The 20,299-nt window shown below is 58.3% G+C and overlaps 8 protein-coding genes across 8 annotated transcripts; 5 read left to right on the top strand and 3 right to left on the bottom strand.

Moving 5' to 3' along the window:
- The first annotated feature begins 56 nt into the window (after positions 1-56).
- V1518DRAFT_417524 (NUC173 domain-containing protein) lies at positions 57-4,095 on the top strand. The gene has a single exon (XM_066904326.1). It carries the CDS (start codon positions 80-82, stop codon positions 3,899-3,901), a length of 3,822 nt encoding a protein of 1,273 aa, XP_066758937.1. The 5' UTR covers positions 57-79; the 3' UTR covers positions 3,902-4,095.
- An 83-nt stretch (positions 4,096-4,178) lies between these two features.
- Positions 4,179-7,362, bottom strand: V1518DRAFT_427700 (uncharacterized protein; the record flags this gene model as incomplete). Its single annotated transcript, XM_066906052.1, has 2 exons — positions 4,179-6,518; positions 6,568-7,362. 2 exons carry the CDS (start codon positions 7,360-7,362, stop codon positions 4,179-4,181), a joined length of 3,135 nt encoding a protein of 1,044 aa, XP_066758936.1.
- Positions 7,363-7,873: 511 nt separating this feature from the next.
- On the top strand, positions 7,874-9,919 carry V1518DRAFT_417522 (auxin efflux carrier). Its single transcript, XM_066904325.1, has one exon. It carries the CDS (start codon positions 8,249-8,251, stop codon positions 9,755-9,757), a length of 1,509 nt encoding a protein of 502 aa, XP_066758935.1. The 5' UTR covers positions 7,874-8,248; the 3' UTR covers positions 9,758-9,919.
- A 108-nt stretch (positions 9,920-10,027) lies between these two features.
- Positions 10,028-11,526, top strand: V1518DRAFT_417521 (Metallo-dependent phosphatase-like protein). The gene is made up of 4 exons (XM_066904324.1): positions 10,028-10,265; positions 10,318-10,441; positions 10,489-10,579; positions 10,627-11,526. Exons 1-4 carry the CDS (start codon positions 10,249-10,251, stop codon positions 11,316-11,318), a joined length of 924 nt encoding a protein of 307 aa, XP_066758934.1. The 5' UTR covers positions 10,028-10,248; the 3' UTR covers positions 11,319-11,526.
- On the bottom strand, positions 11,393-13,262 carry V1518DRAFT_417519 (uncharacterized protein). The gene has a single exon (XM_066904323.1). The coding sequence runs from the start codon at positions 12,797-12,799 to the stop codon at positions 11,810-11,812; it is 990 nt and encodes a 329-aa protein (XP_066758933.1). The 5' UTR covers positions 12,800-13,262; the 3' UTR covers positions 11,393-11,809.
- Positions 13,263-13,584: 322 nt separating this feature from the next.
- V1518DRAFT_374305 (peptidase S8/S53 domain-containing protein) lies at positions 13,585-15,164 on the top strand (the record flags this gene model as incomplete). Its single annotated transcript, XM_066901457.1, has 4 exons — positions 13,585-14,019; positions 14,110-14,586; positions 14,641-14,849; positions 14,903-15,164. The coding sequence occupies 4 exons, from the start codon at positions 13,585-13,587 to the stop codon at positions 15,162-15,164; spliced, it is 1,383 nt and encodes a 460-aa protein (XP_066758932.1).
- A 15-nt stretch (positions 15,165-15,179) lies between these two features.
- Positions 15,180-18,724, bottom strand: V1518DRAFT_417511 (uncharacterized protein). The gene is made up of 5 exons (XM_066904322.1): positions 18,048-18,724; positions 17,837-17,934; positions 17,662-17,782; positions 17,500-17,598; positions 15,180-17,446 (listed from the first exon to the last, which is right to left on the bottom strand). The coding sequence occupies exons 1-5, from the start codon at positions 18,300-18,302 to the stop codon at positions 15,443-15,445; spliced, it is 2,577 nt and encodes an 858-aa protein (XP_066758931.1). The 5' UTR covers positions 18,303-18,724; the 3' UTR covers positions 15,180-15,442.
- V1518DRAFT_417509 (putative cell differentiation protein rcd1) lies at positions 18,515-20,105 on the top strand. The gene has a single exon (XM_066904321.1). It carries the CDS (start codon positions 18,655-18,657, stop codon positions 19,828-19,830), a length of 1,176 nt encoding a protein of 391 aa, XP_066758930.1. The 5' UTR covers positions 18,515-18,654; the 3' UTR covers positions 19,831-20,105.
- Positions 20,106-20,299: the final 194 nt, after the last annotated feature.

The raw sequence follows: 20,299 nt of genomic DNA, 5'->3' as shown, positions 1-20,299 counted from the left end.
GCCAAATGTCCCAACGCCAAAAATTATTTTCCTTGCTTCGGACTGTGCCATTGTCCCTCCACTATCAACAGATCTCTGCATGGCGCCCTCTACAGCTGCTGCCGTGGTCGCTGCGCCGTCAGACGAGCCTGTCGCTACGGTAGTCACTCTCGAGTCAAAGTTGCAGAAAGTTCGCCTGCACAAGACCTCGAAACTGCCGCATCAGAAGCAACTTGCGACGCTGCTCACAGCCGTCGAGGCCACCCTCGCCGAGCAACAAACTGAGCTTTCCGCCGCTGCTTACCTCATTGCCCTGCTCTCGCTCTTGTCCCAAGCATTCTCTGGCGACGAACTGACCAACCCCGATCTTGCCGCATCCGCAGTGTACCTCCTAGACCTTGTCATCCCCGACGCGCCGCAGGCAGTGCTCATCCGGCAATTCGCACAGATCCTCGCATACCTCACTCCGTCCCTCACACATGACCACGCCACTCCCGCGCTCATCCGCTCCGCCATTGGTTGTCTTGAATCTCTTCTTGCCGCGCAGGACTCGTTCGCATGGCAACGCTTCGCGTCCGACGTCGGTCCCCGCAAAGCACTCACGGGCTTGCTCAGCTTCGCGCTCGACGAGCGACCGAAAGTCCGCAAGCGCGCGCAGGAGGCGGTTACAATGCTGCTCAACGCCCCGCCACCCAGCCCGTCTGTGGCGCATCCCGCGCTCAATATGTGCGCCGAAATCGCGCTGCACGCGGTTCGCGACGCGTATACCGAGTTCACCAATGGCGCGCCGTCAAAGAAGAGAGCGCTGGCATCCAGAGACGCGCCGAGCACGAACCCGGCCGAGCGACGCACGATTTTTGCACTGCAACTCTCTCGTGCTGTTGCAATGTGCGACTCAGGCTGGCCCGCATCCAAGGTTGAGGCGCTGTGCGAGGTGTTGTTTGCGATCTCGCGGTCCACCGAGGAGTACCTCGTCATGGCCGCTATGGATGTTTTTCAGGCGTTATTCCGCAGGATTCACAGTACGGATGGCGACGACGAGGAGCGTGTCGACGCGGCGTACTTTGTCAAGATCGTTGACTCGATTATGAGTCTCAAGCCTGCCAGACCGGATCAGCAACTGACGCCGTCCTGGCTCGCTATTGTGGCCGAATCTTTACACGCCTACAGTCAATTCGACGGCGTCGCGGCGTTTGTACGACTACCAGCGCTATTTCACACAATCGTGGAATTCATGGACTTCGCCCTCGTTCCCAATATCGTCACCTCCGCTGCGCAATGCCTTGTCGCGGTTTCCTCGACCTGCATCCCCGCCAACCTAATGACCGAGGAACCACTGACCCGCTCCACCAAAAAGGTCATCACCGAGCTCGCTAAGATCTGCTACTCCCTTCTCAGCGTGCAGTACCAGTCCGTCCGCCAGGACGTCCTCCACATCTATGCCGCGCTCTTTGACTCGCTCGGTTTCGCTGCCGACCCGTACCTCATCGAGGCGCTCCTGACGATTTCCGGCCTACGCTCGACCACGACTTTTGAGGGTCGCAACGAGGCCGACGAGGTTATCGCGGCTGCGATCCGTGCGTTAGGTCCCGAAGGCATACTAAAGATACTCCCGCTAAACTTGGAAAAGCCAGGCCCGAAGCAACCTGGTCGTGCGTTTTTGTTGCCGTTGCTGCGCGACAATATTCGCAACGCGCCGTTGGCGCATTTCATCAAAGAGATGCTACCGCTCGCTGAGCGATTGCAGGTCAAGGCGGCTGAGTACACTGCGCAGAACAAGACTGTGGAGGCGAAGATTTTTGAGACGCTGGTCGAGCAGATCTGGTCACTCTTTCCGCGCTACTGTGACCTTCCCACTGACTTGCATGATTCATTTAGCCAGAATTTCGCCGAATCCATCGCGAATTTGCTCTATCAGCGTGTGGATCTCCGCCAGGTGATTTGCAAAGGCTTACGCATGCTCGTTGAGAGTAACAAGATGTACGCAGATGGCGACATTGCCGGACAAAACCCATTTCTGGAGGCAAAGATGAGCACGGAGGAAGCGGTTGCGAACTTGAAGTACCTCAGCAACATGGCGTCAAAGTTCCTCGCCGTGCTATTCAACGTGTTTAGCCAGACCACAGCAGTGCAGCGCGTGCACATTCTCGACACCATTGACGTGTACTTATCAATCACCCCGGAAGCAGATATGATGACCACTTTCGCGAAGGTCAACGCGCTCCTTACGCCCGCTCTTGCCGCGCCGGTCGAGAAGAGCAGCGGTCCCACAAAATCCGCCGCAAACGCACCACCACCACCTGTCTCCCATACGATGCTCGACCTCATTATCACTATGATCCCTTACCTTCCTTCCACCACGTTTCCGGAGCTTAGCAAGATCTTTCTCGCGACAATCCAGCACTCGGACGCGCAGGTCCAGAAGCGGGGTTACCGCGTTGCATCGCGGCTTGCGCAGCACGAAGCCGGCGCCGAGTTTTTGGTGGCAAACATGAGCGCGCTCGAAGCGGAGCTTATCGGCGCGGCGGAGAACGTCACCCCGCCCGTGCGCGGACCGCGTTTATCCGCGCTCGTGGACATTGTGCGAATTTTACCGTCTGAGGATCTACACTTTATTCCCGCCATCATTCCAGAAGCTGTGATCGGCACGAAGGAAGTCAACGAAAAAACTCGCGAGGCCGCGTACAAGTTGCTTGTCGAGATGGGCGACAAGATGGCTGGCGGCGGCGCTGTCTCAATTTCAAAAGTTCCCGGTATGGACGTCGACGCGGCGGATGTGGACGCGTCGATCGAGGAGTTCTTCACCATGATCTCCGCGGGTCTTGCAGGCGCGACGCCACATATGATAAGCGCGACTATCACCGCTCTGAGCAGACTGCTATACCAATACAAATCCATCCTTGAACCATCCGTCGTTGCTGAGCTCGTGTCGACAATTGACCTCTTTCTCACCTCAAAAAACCGCGAAATCGTCAAGTCCGCGCTTGGTTTCGTCAAAGTTCTCGTCACCTCCCTCCCACGCGAGGCAATCGAGCCTCGTCTCGCAACACTCGTGCCAAACTTGCTCGAATGGGCACACGAGCACCACGCGCGGTTCAAGCTCAAAGTAAAGCACCTGCTCGAGCGGCTTGTCCGAAGATTTGGCGTGGAGGCTATCGACAAGGTATTTCCCGAGGCGGACAAGAAGTTACTGGCGAATATCCGCAAATCGAAAATGCGGGAGCAGAAGCGGCGCGATGCGGTGGAGGAGAACGGCGAAGAGCTACCCATCAACACGTCCGCGCCTAAGAAGAAGAAGTATTTATCCGAGTTCGAAGAGGCTATCTACGGATCTGATAGCGACTCGGAATACGTCGAGTCCGACGACGAAGCCACCCGCAACGCGAAGAAAACCGCCAAAGCACAGCAGCAACAGCAGCAGAAAACGTCGAAACAACAGCTCTCTGCCAAGCGCCAAAACAAAGCGGCACCAACCTACATTCTTGAATCCGCCTCTGCCGACCCAGTCGACCTCCTCGACCGCTCCTCCCTCTCCAAACTCTCCTCCGCTGCTACCACCGCTAGCAGCATCACGTCTACTGTCGCCCCTGCATCTCACCACTCGAAAATGCGCCTCGCACAGTCCGGCAAAATACTCGTTGACGACGACGAGGCAAACAAGAAAGCAGTGGACCCCGCTGATGAAGACGCGCGCATGCTTGCAGAGCTTGCGGCGCAGGCGGCGCAGGCGAATCCGGCGAACGCGTACATCGAAGCCGTCACCAATGGACCTGTGCGCGGACAGCGGAATCGTTTGAAGTTCAAAAACAAACGCTCGCGCGACGAGACAGGTGAGGACGACGATGGCGGCGCTGATGAGGATCGCCGCGGCGGCGGCGGAGGACGGCCCGCGCGCAAACAGACCCGGCGGGCACGGTTCTAAAAGTTATTTAAGAGTTATCAAAATGCAATTGGAATTAAAATAGTTCATTCGTTTCTCTGGTTTACAACAATGTCTACTACCCAAGTACTAGTTACAATGAGAACAAAACAACGGCGCATGCATAGTTCCACACGCAAGTACACATAATCGTACACTACCAACCCGACACAACACATTGATTTTCCTTTCAGAAAGAATAAGCCAATGCCCTCATACTTGAATCAGACAAAACGCGCGCAAAAACAACTAATTGGTACACAAAACACAACACACGTTATTATGCGCCCACACTCTCGGCTTTTCCTGTATCCTCGGTCTCCTTCTCCGGCTCGGCCGAGCCGTTGCTCGTGATGGTTTCCTCGACGGGTTTCTCAGTGGCGACTGCCTCCGGTAGCGGCGTAGCAGAGCTGGAGCCGTTTCCGTTCGTGGCAGACAGGGGACGTCCATCCGGCTTGGCCGCGTCGTCTTCCTCCTCGTCTTCGTCGTAGTTCTCGTCCTCGTCGACCTTCCGTTGGGGCCCTTCGTCGACGACCTTCTGCTCGGGAGCGGGAGGTGGAGGAGGCGGCGGGGCAGGTGCGGTGGTGGGAGGTGGAGGGGACGGCGGCGGGGGCGGGGTGACGTCGTCGACGGGCGCTTCTGGAGGAGGCGGGGGAGGTGGCAGCGGAGAAGCGGGGGCGGCCGCGGCGGGAGGAGGGGGAGGAGGGGGTGTCGCGCTGACGCGCGGCGGCTCAGGCACGGCTTCATCGTCATGCGTATGGGTAGGGGAAGCCACGGCAACGGTCGGCGCACTGACAGCAGGTGGTGGAGGCGGCGGCGTTGTAGCAGCAGGAGGAGGAGGCGTGGGAACATGCTCCATTGGCGCGGGTGATGGTACCGCTGACGCAGCGGCGATAGGCGTGCTCACAGGAGCCTGCGTGGGCGATTGCACCCGCTCGGGAATAATGTCCGGCGCACCAGTCACACTGGCAAGCCAGCTCGGATTCGAGGGCGCAGGGGCGGGCGCGCTAGCGGCCAAGGGAGGCGGAGTCGCGGACATCGGAGGCTGGTCAATTATCATCGACGGTAGCTGCTGCGCCGGCGAAGACGCTGACAAAGTCGACGACAGGGGCGGCAGTGTCTGGGTCGCGATCGTGTTTGGCGACGGCACGCTGACTTTTGGAAGCTCGATCTTGGACGGCTCTTCCTGGGACACATGCTGGTGAAGCGACGGGAGAGAGATATGTGACTCCTCTGGCACAGGAGCAACCAACGGCGGCGCTGACACCGGAGGTAAATCAGATGCAGCCGACACAGACGGAAGGGGCAATGACGTAGGCGGATCTCTCCGCTCGTCGTAGAGGGAGTTTACCCCGGGGATGCTGTGCTGCTCTTCTGACCGGGTCTTCTTCGCGTCACCGCCTTGGTCGTCCTCCCATTCCCTGTGGCGTTTAGACGACGGCAATGAGGTGGATGCACTTGCGGATAGCGTCGGCGTGGACGGCATGGACGGCGAGTGGATCTGGGGCAGCTCGTGATGGTGAGTCGAAAGTTGCTGCACTTGCTGGATCGGCGGCGGGGTCGCAGAAGGACCGTCCACGTGGCGGTACGCGGAATGAATGGGCGGCGGCTGGTATGGCGGCAGCGGCGTCTGCTGTGGTTGTGCTTGCTGCTGTTGCTGTTGCTGTGACGGCGGCTGTGGCGCAGACGGCTGCTGCTGATGCGCAGGTAACGACGCAAGCTGAGACTGCAGCTGAGCCGGCTGCTGCTGTTGATAGTGTGGCAGGGAGGGCTGGAGCGCGGGCTGTGAAGTCGGCTGTTGCTTGATGGGAGGTGGTGCCTGCTGGACGATCTCGGGCTGCGGCGGAGCTTGCGACTGCATCTGCTGGCCAAGCGGACCCTGATGAGCCAGGGGGTTGGGCGGAGCGATGTTGGGACGCGCAGCGGCGGCGGCGGGTGGAGGCGGAGGACCAGACTGCGCGGCGAGCGATGATGTCGACGCGGAGCCGGGGAGGTTCCAACGGGGAGCGGGCGGACCGGAGGCGCCGCTCTGGTATGCCTGGGGATCGTGGGGGCGCGGAGCGGGGACCTGGGTCTGGGCGGCGCCGCCGGTTTGCGGGGTCTGTGAATTGAGCAGCTGCTCTAGACGGGCCTGGATGTGGGTGTTGGTGGGGTCGAGCTCAGCGGCGCGTTTGTAGGCGTCGAGGGCGTCGGAGAGCTGGTTGTTGCAGGACTCATAGAGGGTGCCGAGATCGTACCAGACTTCGGAGATATTGGGGTTGAGACGAATGGCGCGCGAGTAAGCGTCGAGTGCGTCGCGATACTGGTTGATTTGGTAGTAGAGAACGCCGATAGAGCACCAGAAGGTGGGGTTGCGGCCCTCGCGGTAGACGGCCTGCTGGTAGGCCTCGTAGGCCTTGGGGTACTTTTGCTGGGCCATGTAGCAGCGTCCGAGGAGGTACCAACTCTGGGCGTCCTGGGGATCGGCCTCGAGGGAGCGAGTGAGGTAAGTGATGGCGAGATCCTGGTTGGCGAAGGAGGTGTTCTGCTGGTGGTAGAGCCAGCCGAGCTGCTGGAGCACCTTTGAGTGGGCGGGATTCACCTGAAGGACGCGCTCGTATGCGTCTTTCGCGGATTTGTACTGCAGGGTTAGCTTTATAAAGGGCGGGGAATGCACACAGGGGGCTTACATCTTTGCGCTGCTCGTGGACGTGGCCGATCTGGAACCAGATGTCCATGCCGTTAAGCGGACGCGGCGGGTTGTGGAGGATGTACTTGAAGCACTGGAGGGAGAGGTCGAGCTTCTGCTGCTGCTTGTAGATGATGCCGAGGCGGAAGTAAATCTCGTTTGCCTTTTCAAATTTGGGATCCATCTCGAGGACATGCGTGAAGGCCTCCTCTGCGTACTCGAGCGAGTTGTAGCGGTCGTAGAGAATGCCGATGCCGTACCAAAGCTTTGGCTCCTTGGGGTCGCGGAGGTAGTACAGAGCCTGCTGGTAGGCACCGTATGCCTTCTGGAGGTCGTCCATCATAAGATAGCAGTGCCCAAGGGAACCCCAGGTCTCGCCGGACTCCTGTGACAGGTTGATGATTGCCTGGTAGTAGTCGACGGCGCGGGCGAACTGCTCCTTGGAGCGCAGGATATTTGCGATGGCGGCGAGGCCGGCGATGGAGTAGGGGTTGTGGCGGACGGCGGCCTCGTACGCGTGGAGCGCGCGGTCCTGCTCGCCCATCATTTCGGCGACCTTGCCGATGGACATCCACGTCTGCTCGTTGACGGTCTCGAGCTTCTGGTAGGAGGCGGCCGGGCCGGAGAGAGCGGCGGCGGCGCCGTTCTGGCTGGGGGTCTGCTGCGGGGCGGGCGCGGCGGGCGCGGCAGGGGTCTGCTGGGGCGTCGCCTGCTGGGGCGGTGCTGGGCCGGGGGTGCCGACCGCGGGGGCGGTGGTGGCCGCGCCGGCGGGGGCCTGCTGGAGGAGGGGCGGCATGGTGGTGTGGGGACGGGGAGAGAAGCGGAGGGAAGAAGCGGCGGCGACACGCTGCCAAATTTGCAGCGGCGCTTTTTTGGCGAGTGCGTTGCTTTTTGGCGCGGATCGTGAAATGATCAAGGGGCGCAGTACACACACACTGGACATACACACCATACACCACACCGCACATGGACGGAGCCAACGGCACTCCGCGACCGCGACAGCTGCGCCCTTCCCGCCACTCCTCTCGCTCCATGCTGCTCCCGCCCGCTCTCAGCGCTCGCCGCTCGCCGCTTCCGCTGAGCTCACTCCGTCCGCCGCGCGATCGCCCGCGCCCGCCGCTGCGCCGCTCGCGCACAAGCCCGCACGGACCCTCCAGGGCCAGCCGCGGCGGATGACGGGTGCCGCCGCGGGGCTCGTACCGCGCCCAATGCGGCAGGCAAGACACCGGCGCTGCGGCGCGGCGCTGCTCCGCGCTAGGCCGCTCCCAGCGCCGCCACGTGCCTTGCGCTTCTCGAAGCGCGTCGCACGCCAGACGCAGTGGCGGCGGAGGACCGCTGCGCTGCAGTCGCAGCGCGCTGGCGGTCACGGCGGCCACTGACCTGTAGACTGCTGTACGAGTGCTGCTCGGAGGGACGCGGATCGCGGAACGCGCAGGCGAGGGAAGCGCGGAGGCGGAGTCGCTCGTCGTCCAGGAACCACTGCCCTCGCCTTATCGTCCACAACAACACTCCCGTCCGCGCGTTCTCAGTCCTCCGCGGATCGTGCCTCCACTTGACACGTCTCCACCCTCCCTCTCACCCCCCTCTCCCGCCCTCCGCCGTGTGCTCGCGCAGCTGGTCTCGCGTCCACGGCGTCGATCAGCTGCTTCTGTCTCCCGCCCGCCCGCCTGGACGCCGCCGCAATGACGTACTTCCCGTTCGCGGTCGCCGCGGACCGCACCCACGACCACCCCTCGTACGGCCAGCTCGCCTTCCTCACGTTCCAGGCTGTCGTCCAGGTTGTCCTCGTCTGCCTTCTTGGCTTTGCCGCCGCCCACTGGCGCCTGCTCAACCCCTCCATGCAGAAGAACATTTCTCAGCTCAACGTCCAGATCTTCACGCCATGCCTCATCTTCGTCAAGCTCGCGTCCGCCATCACCGCAGACAAGCTCTTCGCTCTCTCTGTGATCCCCGTGCTCTTCGTCCTCACCACCGGCGTATCGTACTTCGCCGGCGTCTTGCTCGGTCGCATCAACCGCCTCAACCGCCGCGAGTCAAACTTCGTCATCGCTATGGCGGTCTTCGCCAACTCGAACTCCCTCCCCGTCTCCCTCACCATCGCGCTCGCACACACGCTCCCAGCCCTCCGCTGGCTGGATGATGACACCGCTGAGCGCGTCGCCTCGCGCGGCATCCTCTATCTTCTTATCTTCCAGCAGCTTGGCCAGATGCTCCGTTGGTCTTGGGGCTACAACACACTCCTGGCCAAGGACCACGCCTCCGGCCCGATCTCCCCCCGTTCCTCCTTCGACACCGCCTCCGTGACCTCAGAGTCTGCGTCCGAGACCGTAGCTCACTATATCTCTCACAACCTCGACCCCGACGTCACCATCGAGTCCATCGCCATGAACACAAAGCCCCTGTTCCCCCACGACTACGACCACCAGCTCTTCCCCACAGAGTCCTCCTCTGCCGCCGCCCACTCCTCCCTCCTTTCGCCGCCGCCCCACTCACCATCGCCATTCTACAACTCTGGCGATCTCCACTTTAACGACTCCGGCACCTTCGCCTCCTTCAACCGCTCCTTCCGCAGCAAGAGTTTCCCCGTCGCCTGGGTCCACCGCGTCTCTGCCTCTCCTGTCGGCCAGATCGCCATCGCCGTCTTCACCAAACTCAACTCTTACATGAACCCGCCCCTCTGGTCCATGCTTCTCGGCCTCACCGTCGCAATCATCCGGCCACTCCAGCATCTCATTTTCGAGACCGACGGCTTCATCTTCAACACCTTCACCCAGGCTGTCACCGAGACCTCCGGCGTCGCCGTGCCTCTCATTCTGGTCGTGCTCGGCGGCAACCTCTATCCCGATGACTCCGGCCTGGTAGAGTCCGCCAACTTCAAGAAAATCGTGACTGCCTCTCTCATATCCCGCATGCTCCTGCCCTCCGTCGTGCTCCTCCCCGTGCTCGCTATCATCGCAAAGTACGTGCACGTCTCCATCTTCGATGACCCCATCTTCCTCGTCGTCCTCTTCCTTCTCACCACAGCGCCGCCTGCCATCCAGCTCTCCCAGATCTGCCAGCTCAACGAGGTTTTTGAGCGCGAGATGGCGTCCATCCTTTTCTGGGGCTATGTTGTCCTCACACTTCCCATTACCATGGTCATGGTCGTCATGAGCCTTGAGGTTCTCGAGTGGGCCGGCCGTCTTGCCTAACGAATAGATTTGGGTTTGGCTTGTTGTTTTGAGCTAGGAAGTAGACATGCGCGTTATGCTTTTTTTTGAACATCTTTACTGGGACTTTGTACACACCTTTTTATTTGCGATGACATGACTTACGGCACATACAGTACATACATACAATTACACATTATCTGCATTGTGCACTGAGACGAAGTGGCGATAGCTGGGCGAAGGTGTGGTGGGCGTGCGCGCGGACCCTGTTTGAGGCGCGCGCACACCCATCGTCAAACTCATCGAGGCAAACTCATCGCGCCGCTGTTCGCGGTCCCACGTCCCACCCTACGTACGCACACGCATGCACTCGATTTCATCCGCACCAAACACTACACACTAATTCCCCCCCTGTCGCCACGCGTATTTCGCTGCACCTGTGCCTGCGCCTCGTTCGCTGACGACGTGCGCGAGCGGTTCTGTATTCCTTCCCGCCCCTGCGCGGCGCGTGAGCCGTCCTCCGCGCTGGCGCTATGAGCGACCTGGACAGGTGAGCCCATCTTCGCACTTCTCGCACGAACCCTTGCTCACATCGTGCGCAGAGCAATAGAGCAGCTGCGCAACTGCAAGGTTTTGCCCGAGTTCGAGGTCCGCGAGCTGTGCTATCGCGCGCAAGAGCTGCTCGTGGAGGAGCGCAATGTGCAGATCGTCGATACCCCGGTGACGGTATGTTCAATGCACCCACCCAAATGCAACAGCGACTGACGCCACAGATATGCGGAGATATTCACGGCCAGTTTCACGATCTTCTCACGCTGTTTGAGCACGGCGGCGACTGCCCTGATACAAACTACCTCTTCCTTGGTGTGTGCTTGTTTGTCCGTTATCTACGTCTCCCGCTCACACTACAGGCGACTTTGTCGACCGCGGCTTCTACTCACTCGAATCCTTTCTCCTCCTCCTCTGCCTCAAAGTCCGCTACCCCGACCGTATCACCCTGATCCGCGGCAACCACGAATCCCGCCAGATCACCACTGTGTATGGCTTCTACGACGAGTGCGTGCGCAAGTACGGCTCCGCCAACGTCTGGCGTTACTGCTGCGACGTCTTTGACTACCTCGCCCTCGGAGCCATAGCCGGCGGGCCCTCCGGCGGGGTGTTCTGCGTGCACGGCGGGCTCTCGCCCTCCGTGCAGTACGTCGACCAGATCCGCCTCATCGACCGCAAACAGGAAGTGCCCCACGAAGGTGCCATGTGCGACTTACTATGGTCCGACCCCGATGAGATCGACGGCTGGGGGATGTCCCCCCGCGGCGCTGGCTACCTCTTCGGCGGCGACAAAGTTCGCGAGTTCAACCACACAAACGACCTCTCCCTCGTCGCTCGCGCACACCAACTCGTCATGGAGGGATACAAGGAAATGTTCGACGCCCAGATCGTTACTGTTTGGTCGGCGCCGAACTACTGCTACCGCTGCGGCAACGTCGCCGCAATTCTCCAGATCGATGACAACATGGAGCGCAAGTACGAGATTTTCGAGGCCGCTCCCCAGGATGCACGCGACATGCCGGCCAAGAAACCGGTCGCAGACTATTTTCTGTAGGATGGGGTCGTATACATAGATCTGTTTTGCTCGACAGTTGTCGATAATGGATGGACGATGACATACATAGATAATCATTGACAATTCATCTCATTCTCTTATTCTTCGCATATGCTTATAATTCAGTATGATTGCCGGAATAGCTAATCTAAGACTACTTCTAAACAGGCTTTGCTACTCCATACGGACAATGGATCAATCGAGCAGGCTGATAGGTATGCTTATTGCTATTTGCAGCGTTAAGCACCCTGCTCAATATGCTATTGACCAATTTGCCTGCTCAGCATTCTCTATTATTAGTGTCTGGATGATACATGATATAAATGCCGATTCATTGTCCTGTGTTCATTTGTGTAATACTGTGTGTTGTGTGCGTACAAACCCCGCGCGAAGCGTCACTGACTGCTGACCTGCCAAGCTTTCCGTGAGCGCGCCAAGACGAGATTTTTGTCACTGCCATGCTCTGCCAAGCTCCGCCTTGGCCGCTCGCTTCACGTGCCCTCGGCACTGAACCGCCGCCGCCGTGAGCCTGTGTCTGCTGACGTCGTGGCTGGCCAGCACACGAAGCGCGCCCACGCGCGCCAGATGTATGCCGTGTCCGCCGCCGTCGTAGGCTCGCCCAGGCAGAAGTTGTATAGACACGCGCTCGCCGCACCGAGCCCGCCGAAGAGGAACGCGATTGCCACTAGCGGTGACAGAATATGCATTAGAACCAGTGTGCCGAGCGAGAATGTCAGTGTCGGTCGCGTCGTTCGTATATGTCGCTGTAGTGTCTGTGCCGGCGCCCGTGGTGTGATTGTTGTGGATGACGAGGCCGTTGATGGTGAGGATGTCGACGTCCGCTGGCCCTCGTAGCTGCTGCCCAGCGAGTCGCGACACACTGCAGGCTCCGGCCGCGCTGGAGTACCCGTCATCTCCACGATCGAAATCTGGTCCGGCGTCGTGCCTGCACTAGATTCTGTCATCGAGCTCGACTGCGACCCACCGCGCGTGGCCCGCGGCACATGTAATCGCTGCGCATCCTCTTCCAGCGCTTCTTCCTCGTCGCCATCATCGGATGCAACGCGCACTCGAATGTTTGCAAGGTGCGCCAACGCCATCTGCCCCAGCCGCCGCGCAAGCTCCGCGCGCAGCATGGCGCGCACGAGATTGTCGCCAAGTTCGGCAGGCTTCTCCTTGTCTTGCTGGGGCTGATGTGCGGCTGTCGATGCAACCGCCGGCGGTGCATGCGCGCTCTTGAAGACCACGCAAAATGCGTAGACGAACAAGCACTTCAACGTGCTGCACATGTTGCTGAGACATATCAGTGGCGTGAGCACACACATGTAGAGCACGAGATTCCATGACGAGAACTCTAGTCGCCGCCGTGGCTGGGGCGATGCGGACCACTGCAGAGTCGTCGACGACGGCGGAACGTAGCTGTATCCAGGCCGCCCGTCGTGTCGTTGATGGTGCCGGACAAACTGCTGCTGCTGCGGCATGGGGATATAACAGTGTAGTGAGCGAGGGAGGCGGCCGAGAGTAGTTCGGGTGGGCGACGCAGACTATATAGCAGGAGCGCACTCAGTGCCAAGGCGAGAGCACGACTTAGCCGGCGAGGGTGAAAGGAGCGAGGGGTGGCATAGACGGGAGCTGGGCAAAGGAGGCCGAGAAACAAGACGCGGAGGGGAAGAAGGAGGGGGAAAGCGAGGATATAAGGCAGACACAGCGCTGCAATGGCTCGGCGTTCTTGGGACGCGGCGTCGAGGAGCACGCCCAGAAATCGCGCCCAGCTTCAACCCACACGCGCTCGAGTGGCGCCAGCGCTTGACGCCTTCCGCAGTCAAGTGTCAGCAGCGATAGTTCAAGCGCCCTCACTTGTCGCTTCCTCTTGTGCGCGGGCTGCTCGTCGCCATCGTCGCCGCCGTCGCCGTCGTCGTCGTCGCCTGCCCCGGGTCGTAGTTGCGACATAACGCCAAGCCGCGCCGCTTCAACGAGATCTCACCAATAAAGTTAAGCCGCGCCAGATGCGGCGGCTTATCTGTTTGCTTTGGTTATCCTCGCCAGGCCGGTCGCAAATCGACTACATGGAGAGTACAAGAAGGGCCCAGCCGCTTCTCCTTTTCATACGCACTACCACGCATTGCTCATGATGCGTCTGTTGCGATCCGCTCTCTGCTGTGCGCCACTGCTGGCTTTGGCGCTCACCGCCTCTGCCGCAGAACTGAACATACCCTCCCCCGCGAACGCGACAGACTTAGCTGCTGCGGCTGTCGTTCCCGCGCCCATGCTACGCACTGATGCCCGTCATCGACCGTCTGCTCATTCTGACCCTGCCGCTTCTGATAACACCCCATCTGATGATGACAACGACGACGACTCTGCATTTACCGCCGGCGGCGGCGAGTTCGACTTCGACGGCCCGATCACCACGCGAGCCGAGTCCGACGGTGGTGTCGAGATCCTGCCCCAAGCTCTCGTGGACCGGTACATCATCGTGTTTAAACCCACTGTCCCCGACGACCAGATCCATACGCACTACGTCTGGCTGCGCGAGCAGCTCAAGAAGATCAAGCACTCAAAGTCCGACTCCTGGCAGCGTCTCTTCCGCCGCTTCTCGATCGGTAAAAGCATGCACGCATATTCCGCTAAGCTTGCACGTCCGCTTGCGAAGCTGATTGCTGCACGACCGGAAATTCTGATCGTAGAGTCAGACGGTATTGTCCAGGCTGACCCGATCATCTCGGCGCCTTTGTCTTCTTCCTTCCTTCCCCACGAGCCGCATCACCGCACAAAGGACATCCCATCGGAGTACGCACTCGACCCCGCGTCGCACACCGTCACGCAGTCCTTTGCAAGCTATAATCTTGCTCGTATTTCCCAGCGTGAAGCTATCAAGTACCAGACCACCGAGGACCCCACCCAGCGCCGCTACTCGTACAAGTACGACGAGAATCCCGGCCTCGGAGTGACCATCTTCGTTCTTGACACCGGCGTGCGCTTAACACATGAAGAATTTGGCGGCCGCGCATCGGCTGCGGCACGATTGAACTGTGGCATGGGCGGCAGCCACGACGATAGCAGCGTCGACGTCGCCGGCCACGGCACGCACGTCGCAGCAACCGCGGCCGGGCAGAACTATGGAGTCGCAAAGAACGCGTCGATAGTCAGCGTCAAGGTTTTGAACAACTACGGATCAGGAATGACGAGTTGCATATTGAACGGACTCCAATATGTGACCCAGCAGGCAACCGCCATTGCACAGCCCGCAGTCATCAACATGAGTCTCGTTCGTTTAACCAAGTCGTATTCCAATTAAATGATCCACGCTAACTATTGTCAGGGCGCAAAAAAGTACTTGAGCCTTAACCTGGCGGTTGAGGCCGTAGTTGCTGCGGGCGTTCACGTTGTTATATCCGCAGGCAACAAGCGTGGTGATGCATGCGAGTTCTCCCCCGCCAGTGCAGAGAGCGCCATCACAGTCGGCTCATCTGACATTCAAGACAACATTTCTCAGTTCTCCAATCAAGGCGCTTGCGTCGACGTTTTCGCGTTCGTAATACTCGTTCTGTTTCCAGATCGATATCTACTAACTTTTCTACTAGTCCTGGCTCGCTGATTTTATCTGCTGGCATCCGTAATAATGACGGATTCGCTGTCATGTCCGGGACCTCCATGTCCTCTCCTCTCGTCGCCGGTCTCGTTGCATACTTCGTTGCAAAGAACCCTTCTATGACTCCGGCTGAAGCAAAGCAGCAGGTCCTAGATCTGGCTACTCGCGACGCGCTCTCAGGCTTCGCGACCCGGTATGCCGACAACACCGCCAACGCACTTGTGTTTAACGGGTATAATGCGACTAATGCCTAATCTTTCATCTTATTCCGAATCGATTGTTTCGTTCTGCATTATCTCTCAGATACCTGCGTCCGTCAGTTCCTTTACTCTATAGCACAATTAGACTATTTTTCATCTCCAACTTCAGCGTCAGGTGTATTTACTTATATTATCTTCTGCTGCTCCAATACATACTTGTTACCCTTTCAAGTAGAACTTCTAAACTCCTGTCCTCTGGCACTTGACAACATCAGAGAAAAATACAACCGGGGCCAGGCGCTGTGTCGGCCAATTCAGCACAAGAAATTAAGTTAATTTACAATAGAAGTCATGACATCTGCTAAAATATCAAGACCGCTTGGACTCCCATTTCCTGCAGGCGCAGTGGAAGTTCCTGGCTGTACAGAGAGTCCGCCAGGCTGCGCCGGAATATGTTGTACAACTCCGTATGGTTGGGATGGGGATATTGGCGAAGAATGCTGCTCCATGTCGGTGTGATAAGGCAATGTGGTGTCCGACGCCGGCATGCCAGTCGAAGAGGACGAAGGCTGTAGTTGTTTTGAGATCGGCGTCACAGCGGGAGCTGCCACCGAATACGGCGTCATATTTGGGGAGCCGCTGTAGAAGAGCTGCTGGCTGTGCCCATTCACATACTGCTGAGCAGGAATAACGCCCAATGACTGAGGCTGCTGTGAAAGCGACATCTTGATCCTGTTTTCGGGCGACGTTTTCGCTTTCTTCCTTGGCGCAGACTTAGTTGTAACTCCGTTCTGAACAGCTACCTGCGGCGATACGCCCGCCGCCGCCGCTGCAGCCGCCGCCGCTGCAGCAGCTCTAGCTTGTCGTTTCTCTGCTTCACGTTTGCGCTCGCGCTCGCGTCGTCGTAATCTATCCTGCTCATGTTTGCGATCGAGCTCAAGCTGCGCCTGGCGCTCCTTCTCCTTCCGAACACATCTATCACAAACAAATTCCACTTCAGGCGTGTCGTTGCGCTTAATAATCTCGACCGGCTCCTTGGGCTTCAACTCATTCTTGTCCTGTCCGTCATGCGCCTTCTCTTCTGTGTCCTCCTTCACGTCACGCGTGTCGTCCTCGGTCTGGTCTCCCTGTGACTGCTGCGACTGCACAGTCGCGTCAAATCGTCTGGCCTCGTCCAACGACAAGTGCGCAACATGCATCCAGATGTCGCACTTTCCGCAGCACACAGAAAGCTCGCCATCGTCATAGTTGTCGCCATATACACCGCAATTGCAGTCAAAGTACCAGCTTTGCGGTTGGCCCTTCTCAGACTGTTGATCTTGTAGTGACGAAGTTGGTTTAGACTGCTGCCGCTCCGACTGCCGCGTTGAACGGCGAGTTTGGAAGTCAGATTCCTGAGAATATTGACGTTCGCTGTGAGGCGGCGACGGTGCGCCAGTTAGCGGCGATGCATACACACCGTTCGTCAAACCAGCAGCAGCAAGTTTCGCCGCTTGCTTCTCCGCCTGTCTTGCGAATTGTGCTTCTTTCTTCTTGTGCAACTCGACAAGCTTGATCTCACGCTTCTGTAACCTTTCCTCACGTTCCTTTTCGTTCTGCGCACGTATTTTGCGTTCGAGCTTTCTTCGTCGCTTCTCCTCTTCTGCGCGCTCGGTTTGCTCGCGCTTGAGATCTTCTTCCTTACGCTTTTGGGCCATCGTGTCAACTCGGCTTGAGCGCTTCCTATTTTCGTAAACGCGCAGCTTTTCGACCTCCTTGAGCTTGGCCTCTTCCTCTTTCAGACGCTCCTCCTCTATGGATTCAATCACAGGCATGATTTCAGTTTTGAGAAATTTATAGAACTGGCGCTCATCATCCTTCGATTTATCTCTGGCTTTCTTGCCGAGATTCTCAAAGAAAGTTTGCCAGTCATTGTAGATCGCACACACGCATCGCCATGTAGTCGGGCCGTCGCGAGAAAAGTCTGCAAGTTCAGAGAAATCTTTTGTCTCCGCTACATCGGCGGTTGTATCTGCATCTGGAGTCTCCTCCTTTCCATGGTTATCTTCATTAGCATCGTCGTCATTCATGGCTTCCGCTTCGTCCTCCTCGTTAGCATCGGTAGTTGGCGTGTCAGCCGATGCACGCACGCGTTTGGATCGTCGGCGCGTGTCCCAGCCTGTGACAGGCCTCCGCTTTTTTCGCTTAAGCTTCGGGAGGATAGTCGCACCGGTTACAGCTCTTGACTGCTTAACGGGCTCAGCGATCACGGGTGGCTCGTGTCTGCAGTAGAGCCGATTATCGTCTAAGAGAAAGTAGATGTTGTGTTGTGAGTCATAACCGACTGGATCCACCCGCTAGGTAGGAGTTAGAACTGCACCTACACCAGTAATATGATAGAGGGACATACCCAAGCAACCTCCTGGGACTCCTTGAGATTGCCCATCCGATCACGGAACCGTTCGGCCTGATACAATTGCCATGCGCATAGTTGATAGATTACTTGCACCTTGGATATGAGTTAGTATATATTTTGATCCAAAATTAAGGGCACAAGCGAGGAAGTCTATACCTGGTCAAAGACCTCCAGCTTTTCGAATGAAAACGGCTCCTCGTCTTCGCCAAACGGACAACGGTCGTTAGGAGCCTTCTGGCGATACTGGCGGCGCGTGTAATCATCAAAGTGTTCGAGACTGTGTAAGGTTAGCAATCGCGATCGAATATCTCAGAAGAGCAGGAGAGCACACGTCAAACCGCGCTGGCTAGAAAGACTCTGCAGCAGAGAGAGCCTAATCTTGGGAATGAGCTTCAGCGGCGTAAGTCCAAGGAACTCCTTCTCGAGGGCCTAAAATTGTTAGCAACATCATGACGCGAATATTGCCACCATGCGGACTAATTACGACGCGTAGCGGGATGAATTGACGCGACTTTATGGAACGAGAAGCGGAACAAACGCACCTCTATAGTAATGACTTCATCTTCGAGCTTAACGGCCGACTTGAAGAAGAAAAGCCACTGGAACAACGCGCTGAACTGCCACATATTGCGGAGTTGCTTGAGCCGGTGCTGAAAGTCCGCGTCGGGCACAGCGTCAGCGACGGTGAGATTAGCCAGCGCAGACTCGACGGGGCCAAGCATCTGGCCGGTGGCTGTGAGGGCGAATTGCGGGTAGTCGTCGTGGCCGGGGGCGGCGTTGTCGGGGGCGACGGCCATGATTAGGGACGCGCGACTTCAGCAACGCGCGCGCGCCGCAGACAAGAAGAAGACACTGGAGTCGTGCGGACGCCTCACGGGAGCGGAAGATCACGGCGGCAGTAAAGAGAGGCGGCCAGCTTATAGGAGAGGTGAGCAGGAGCAGGACCAAGGAGAAATGCTCTATAGGGCGGGCGCAGGAGCGCGGAGCTGTTGTGCTCGTCCCGGCTCAGCAGTCATACACCCTAACCCTCAGCCCAGGCGTGGCCGGCGCTGGCAGAGAGCTCGCCACGATAGCGACGCCAGCGGACGCGGCAAGAGGCAGATGATCTAGGCAGCAGAGTGGGCATGGCCGGAGAGAGCATGGACGCGCATGGTGGGCTGCGACGGCGCGCGTGGTGGACCCCAGACGCAGGCACTGCGGAGCCGCGAAGCAGTGCTCCGGCGGCGGCCACTTTCCATCGCGAGCGCGCCCTCTACTTCGTTCTTTACGCTCCCCCTGCATCATCCGCACATCCCGTCTGACGCCCTCCTCACCTTCAGCGCGGCACTCCGTGCGCCCTCATGCATCAACATGTCCACACAGTCCCAGTCCCAGTCGCAGCAGCAGCAGCAGGTGCAGGCCCAGATTCAGGCCGCGCAGCAGCACCAGCTGGTGCACGCACAGCTCCAGGCCCAGCAGCAACAACAGCTCCACCCCGCGCCGCGCTCCGTCTCCGGATCAAGCAGTGACGATGAAGCAAAGATATATGCGTGGATTCTAGAGCTCATGCAGGGTCCCAATCGCGAGCAGGCGTTACTCGAGCTTTCGAAGAAGCGCGAGCAGTTTGATGATCTTGCGCTGATTCTATGGCATTCCTTCGGCGTCATGTCCATGCTGCTACAGGAAATCGTAAGCGTCTATCCTGCACTCTCTCCGCCTACATTGTCCTCGCAGACCTCGAATCGCGTCTGCAACGCCCTCGCGCTGCTGCAGTGTGTGGCCTCACACAACGAGACTAGGTCGCTCTTTCTCCGAGCGCACATCCCGCTCTTTCTCTACCCGTTTCTCAACACGACATCGAAAACACGGCCGTTCGAATACCTTCGTCTCACATCGCTCGGCGTCATAGGGGCGCTTGTCAAAAACGACTCGACTGAGGTTATCAATTTTCTTCTCAGCACTGAGATCATTCCGCTATGTCTGCGCATCATGGAGACAGGCTCTGAGTTGTCCAAAACCGTCGCGATTTTCATCGTGCAGAAGATTCTGCTTGATGACAACGGGCTGGGATACATATGTCAGACATACGATCGTTTCTACGCTGTCGGAACCGTGCTGAGCAGTATGGTGTCGCAACTTGTCGAGCAACAGACCGTGCGCCTACTCAAGCATGTCGTGCGATGCTACCTACGTCTCAGCGACAATGCGCGGGCGAGAGAGGCGCTGCGCCAATGTCTGCCAGAGCCGCTTCGCGATGCGACTTTCAGCCAGGCGTTGCGAGACGACGCTACGACGAAGAAGTGTCTAACACAGCTACTCGTTACGCTGGCGGACAACTACGAATAACAAGCAGGATCCGGAGCATATTGTTTAATGACACACTATTTGTAAGGAGAAATCTAGCGGTATACTCGCCGCCGCTTCTAGACGGGCTCGTAAGTTTTCGTTTTTTTGTAATTTTATCACGACTAGGACGCAGTCAACTATCGGTTGTATATAGTTAGCACTTTTTGTTGTGTTTTGCTTTGCAGGCCTCCACCTTTTGCAGTCATTGACGGATTTGCATGGCTATCTTTTGTACTATAATTGCGCATAATATTATCATTGGATAAGTAGGAGAAGCGTGTGGTCGATATTGGTGGTTTCATGAAGACAAGCTGTCGCGGCGTGCGCGGCTCTCAGCCAAGTCTCCGCGCAGCCCTGGCTCGCACATCGCAGAATAACGCCCATCCGCATCGGATCTCGACATCACACTTCGCCACAGCCGCACAACCGCGGATTGCTGCCAGAGTATGGACGACGAAGACACGCCTGT

The sequence above is a fragment of the Limtongia smithiae genome (assembly GCF_038497785.1).
Source record: "Limtongia smithiae strain NRRL Y-17922 unplaced genomic scaffold V1518scaffold_7, whole genome shotgun sequence".
NCBI lineage: Eukaryota > Fungi > Ascomycota > Lipomycetes > Lipomycetales > Lipomycetaceae > Limtongia > Limtongia smithiae.
This window is presented reverse-complemented; position numbering and strand designations above follow the sequence as displayed.

Coding starts and splice junctions, on each gene's coding strand:
- V1518DRAFT_417511 (XM_066904322.1), bottom strand. CDS start 18,302: ATGGCCGTCGCCCCCGACAACGCCGCCCCCGGCCACGACGACTACCCG. Junction 17,783..17,836: donor TCTAGCCAGCGCGGTTTGAC/GTGTGCTCTCCT, acceptor AACCTTACACAG/TCTCGAACACTTTGATGATT. Junction 17,599..17,661: donor AGCTGGAGGTCTTTGACCAG/GTATAGACTTCC, acceptor CTCATATCCAAG/GTGCAAGTAATCTATCAACT.
- V1518DRAFT_417524 (XM_066904326.1), top strand. CDS start 80: ATGGCGCCCTCTACAGCTGCTGCCGTGGTCGCTGCGCCGTCAGACGAG.
- V1518DRAFT_417519 (XM_066904323.1), bottom strand. CDS start 12,799: ATGCCGCAGCAGCAGCAGTTTGTCCGGCACCATCAACGACACGACGGG.
- V1518DRAFT_417509 (XM_066904321.1), top strand. CDS start 18,655: ATGGTGGGCTGCGACGGCGCGCGTGGTGGACCCCAGACGCAGGCACTG.
- V1518DRAFT_417521 (XM_066904324.1), top strand. Junction 10,442..10,488: donor TCGTCGATACCCCGGTGACG/GTATGTTCAATG, acceptor CTGACGCCACAG/ATATGCGGAGATATTCACGG. Junction 10,580..10,626: donor TACAAACTACCTCTTCCTTG/GTGTGTGCTTGT, acceptor CTCACACTACAG/GCGACTTTGTCGACCGCGGC.
- V1518DRAFT_417522 (XM_066904325.1), top strand. CDS start 8,249: ATGACGTACTTCCCGTTCGCGGTCGCCGCGGACCGCACCCACGACCAC.